The 4,990-nt window shown below is 43.4% G+C and overlaps 1 protein-coding gene across 3 annotated transcripts in view; it reads left to right on the top strand.

Moving 5' to 3' along the window:
* Positions 1–802: 802 nt before the first annotated feature.
* Positions 803–4,990, top strand: part of CABP1 (calcium binding protein 1) — a 503,354-nt gene continuing 499,166 nt past the window's right edge. The window contains exon 1 of one of the 3 annotated variants that reach the window (XM_044068868.1): positions 803–2,173. In XM_044068868.1, the coding sequence (XP_043924803.1) occupies positions 1,163–2,173 (1,011 nt within the window). In that variant the 5' untranslated portion in view covers positions 803–1,162. The remainder of the gene's footprint in view (positions 2,174–4,990) is intronic. The other 2 variants (XM_044068869.1, XM_044068870.1) reach the window with 2 other exon arrangements.

Raw genomic sequence — 4,990 nt, 5'->3', positions numbered from 1 at the left:
AATAAGAAGTTGACTCAAACCCTTCTCATTCCTCAGCGAAGAATCTCACTTTCATATTCAACTAAGGGGATCAAGAATTTCTAGGACACCTATGAACCTATGTATCTTGTTTTCAGTTGGGTCCTACTTGCGCTTACTTAATGAGGGCAATGAATACGTAGAAATACAAACAGGTCGGAAGGGATTTATACTGCTCATACCGAACCCCCAGTGTTGGAAATGACCTCTAACTCCCTCTATCAGGGTGCACTGAGATTTGCATGCGCATAACCATGCCCTTCCCTGACCTCTTCCACAGTCACCTGTGCAAGGCTTATAATGTTCCCTTCTAGTCTCATTACCTATATGACTGCGTAGTCGACCTTTCCTTACACCTCTGATAATAACTGCCGGGTAATTTAAGAGAAATAAACTCGTGTGTCTTTTTAGCCTGCCCCAGAAAGCAACTTAAGTGGGGTGCTGTCTGAAAGAAAATGTATGGGCTGCAGTGGGTCTTGTTAATACAATTTGATGCCTAGTATCACACTAATAGTGAACCATTCCCAAGGTGCAAACCTTGTGCCTACGAGAACCACGGGTTAAACATCCTATAAACATAACAGGTTTATTGCTTTCAGGATTACATTGAATTGTTCTTAAAGAGACGAATGTGAGCCGTTTAAGCAGTGATTCTGCAAGGTGAAAGTCGATTGTATTATTTGCAATATACTATGAAGTCCAGTGGATTATGGGAACGTAACGCTACCTTTTTATTAAATTTTAATCCTTTATGGGTTTAACTGGTTCGCCTCACTTAGTCGAGAAACTATGAGCTGTGAAGCAGTCCTCAGATAAAGACTGCAGCCAGAGCTTTGATGACGACTACCTGTACATACAGTGATTCATTCTGAAACTCAGTCAATCAAGAGGTAAAGTAACCAACTCAAGTATCAGAAACACTGATTAATTTTCAAGCTATCACCCTCTTTAAGGGCTATTGTCAGCTCCTGTCACATGGGTTGCAGACAGTGCTGAATTAAAGCAGATTTCTGAAGGACAAGCCAACAGCACATTCCCCAGTCTTTGAGAGTGTGTGTGTGTGCCTGTTTCAAATATCCACAGCAAAAGAAAAATATATTAAAAGGGACAGAAAGCCGTCAAGATGTTGATGTAAATCTGCAGTATGAGCTCTTCTGTGGTTAAGAGCGAGTCCAGGACATCCTTGTTAAAAACGGGGGGCAGAAAATCCGAATCTCAGGGAGACCATCAGTCTAAGAAAAATCACATCAGGAACGGGCATGGCAGAGAGTTAGAAAATGAATTGTTCTGTGGAGATCAGGCTGACACTTGGTGGCCAGAGGCAGAACTCAGCTCCAGGCGGCCACTTTGCCAACCAGGGGCGAAGGGTAATAAAGCGAATCTGGCAAAAAGACAGTCACATGGATCTGACTCTGTCCAGGCTGATCAGAAAGAAGGGCCTTCCAGCAGAACCTCTGCCAGAACTTCAAGGCACCGACCTCTGGACAGCGATCAGCACCCTGGACAGCAGCAACAGGGACACCATCAAAATAGTAGCACTCGACACCTCGGTCAGCAGCCTGAGGAAGAGCATCAAAGTGCAAGAAGTCATAATAATCAGAGTGGCAATCATCGGCACCCTGGTCATCACCTAGAGGAACAACAGCAACGTGGGAACAGTCAGAATCATCACAGTGCCAGCAATCGGCACCTCAAGCAGCACCCAGAGGAAAAACAAAGTGGTAGCAATCGGCACCACAAACAGAACTTCGAGGGACAGCGACAAAATGTGATCACTCAGACTCATCAAATTGGCAGCTCTCGGCATCAGGGACAGCACCCACAGGGACCCCAGCAAAGTGGGAGCACTCGCCACCAAAGGCAAGAGGGAGACTACCAAAGTAGTCCCACTGCGAGCCAGCACAGGGGTGGCGTTCAGCACCAAGGACAGCGCCTGCAGCAAGTCTCCAAGAAGAAAGAGGACGATGCATCTGCTGCAGCAGACAGAGAGAGAGGCAGCAGCAATTCTCTAACACTGTCTGAAACTAGTACACCTCCCCTGTCCAAATCCGGCAGCAAATCGTCTACCAGATCCAGCCGAAGCAACGCGTCCTTGGAAGCGGACCCAGTGCTCTCAGAGGACCTGCATCCGATTCTGAACTCCGTCTTTGGGCAGGTAAGTGCGTTTATCTGCATGTGTGTGATAGATGTCATTAGCTTTACCGACATCTGTGGAATTTAAATGCACTGCTTGTTGATGAGATAAAAATGTTGACAGGTGGAAGGAAGTGGTGAACAAGCTCATTCACATGCTTTTGGAAGTGGCCCTGTGCCTTGTTTTGTTTCACGAGTTTAAAACAGTCGATGCTGTGGTACGCATCACCACCTGCAGGCAGCTGGCTCATTGCTTCAAGGGCATCTCCTACTGAGAGTGTACAAAAAGACGTGCACTGTATGGCGAGATACCTCACCTTTGTACTGGTTTCAGGTTCTTCTTTAACCCAGTCAGTCCACAGAAATCCCGAGGCAATGCAAAGGTTTTGCTGAAGTCCTAGTTAATGGTGGGGTCTTGGATGAGCGTTCAGGAAAGGGAGGGCAGCACACAGCAATCTTTGCAGGGCGCTTACTCTTTGTTCTTCGGCTGGACATTCTGGTGCCAAGTGTTAGTATGAGTTTCAAGTAAAAAGAACGGGATCTGGCGTGGAAATACATCTGCAAAGAGTCCTGCTGTGGAATCAATATAAACAGGAGAAAAGCATGTAAGAAAATAAAGTTCTAGTTCCCTTTCAGATTTAGCCCTCCTTTAAATTAAGTGCTAGCAGCTTTTTTTAGACAATCTCGTTCCTAGCCCGTGTTATTTATTTATTCATTTATTTAGTTAGTTAGTTTGTTATTTTGTAGCAGAGGGTTATATTGAATGCTGGTTGAATGGAGAAACCCAAGTAAGTCCAAACAATTTTGCATGTTTGTCTGTGAGACAAAAACAATCTGAGATGCGGGATGTGAAGGGAAAGGTTGCTAGCCGTCTCTGACCAGCGCTGGCTGAGGTGACTGACCTTTTCGCTGCTCTAATTGGTTATAATTTTGGGTATAACATATGACCCGTTAAACTTTGCTGTTCATTTGTTCCGATGGGGTAGATTTTTCCAAATGTGCTGCAATATCTTACGAAAATGATGCTATACTTTTTAAACTAGATGACACTTTGAGGCAATAAATGAACTCCCTACACCCCCCCTTCCTACTATTGACCCGTTCGATTGGGATTCGCAGATGAGTTCTTTATCGTCCACTAACTTTGCATATACCTCTGCATTGTTCGAAAAAAAATGCCAGTCTATAAACAGCTAGAAATTCATTTAAAATATCATTTAAATGTTATAACAATCCCAGCCACGTTTTCTGTTGAGCAGTTGCAAAAGAGCAGATCCGTGATCGGGATATCTGCTTTTTTCATACAACAGTAAAAAAATGACTAGATCCGTCTACCATGTTTCCTTTGATATTTGTATCAGACACAATTTTCAACTATACTATTCTCTAAATGCATGCCACTATGCTTCTAGTCAGTCAACAAGCTAAGAAAAACAGACAGTAAAACTGCGCACTGCACCCCCCCCCCACAAAAAAAACAGCCACACACATGCACCTCCATCACACAGAATGTAACACGCATCATACCCTCCCCCCAGAATTAAATAAAACAAACACATGGTAACACAGATGTGCGCGCAAAGTGTACAAGTCTCCCCACCTTCCATCTCCAAAATGTGGAACACTATCTCTCGCTTTGTGGAACAAATGGGCAAAACGTGGAACATACCTCCGTCAGTGTGGGGCAAATGGGCAAACGTGGAACATTACCTCTGTCAGTGGGAACAAGTGGGCAAAACATGGAATATACCTCTGTCAGTGTGGGACAGATGGGCAATGTGGTACATTACCTCTACCAGTGTGGGACAAATGGGCAAAACATGGTACACCTCTGTCACTGTGGGACAAATGGGCAAAACGTGAAACATTACATCTGTCAGTGTGGGACAAATGAGCAAAACGTGGAACATACCTCCGTCAGTGTGGGGCAAATGGGCAAACGTGGAACATTACCTCTGTCAGTGGGAACAAGTGGGCAAAACATGGAATATACCTCTGTCAGTGTGGGACAGATGGGCAATGTGGTACATTACCTCTACCAGTGTGGGACAAATGGGCAAAACATGGTACACCTCTGTCACTGTGGGACAAATGGGCAAAACGTGAAACATTACCTCTGTCAGTGTGGGACAAATGAGCAAAACGTGGAACATACCTCCGTCAGTGTGGGACAAACAGGCAAAACTTAAAGCTTGCTAACGACTTTAACTAGGAAGGTGGCACAATGATTAAACTATGTTACTTTATACTTACAAAATGTTGTTTTGAGAACTGTAACATTATTCAGTATTATTTACCATAGATACAATTAAAAGCATTTCTTAACACCGAATATACCTCTCAACCTCTTAGAGCAAAACGTCTTGACAAAGCGATAAATAATAGTGGGACAAAGGCCAAAAAATAGGGCCACTTTTTAAATATTGCTCTTACAAACTTAGAAAGTTGATAGAATATCAAATTTTGCATTATCATGAATTTTCTGAAGAGTATGAAATCTGACACTTAAATCTCTGTCATTATTTTCTGACTTTAACCCGCAATGATTTGCCAACGATTTGCCAGAAAACCACAACTTTTATAAGAAAAAGACGAAAAAGATTAGATAAAAATCTGGACATTCTGCGAAAATCTGTACAGCTGAGAAGTATGACACACACACACACACACACACACACACACACACACACACACACACACACACACACACACACATGTTCAGTACTCTTCTCAAATAACTGATATGTTTGCATACTTTGGCTCCTGTTGACAGCACTGTCTTCTGCAAACTTTGTGATTCCATTTTGAATTTCCATTGATGCATATGTAAATATATAGA

This window comes from Protopterus annectens, chromosome 4.part0 (genome assembly GCF_019279795.1).
Source record: "Protopterus annectens isolate FY-2018-M chromosome 4.part0, PAN1.0, whole genome shotgun sequence".
NCBI lineage: Eukaryota > Metazoa > Chordata > Ceratodontiformes > Protopteridae > Protopterus > Protopterus annectens.
The sequence above is the reverse complement of the archived record's forward strand: the minus strand, read 5'-3'. Positions and strand labels throughout refer to the sequence as shown.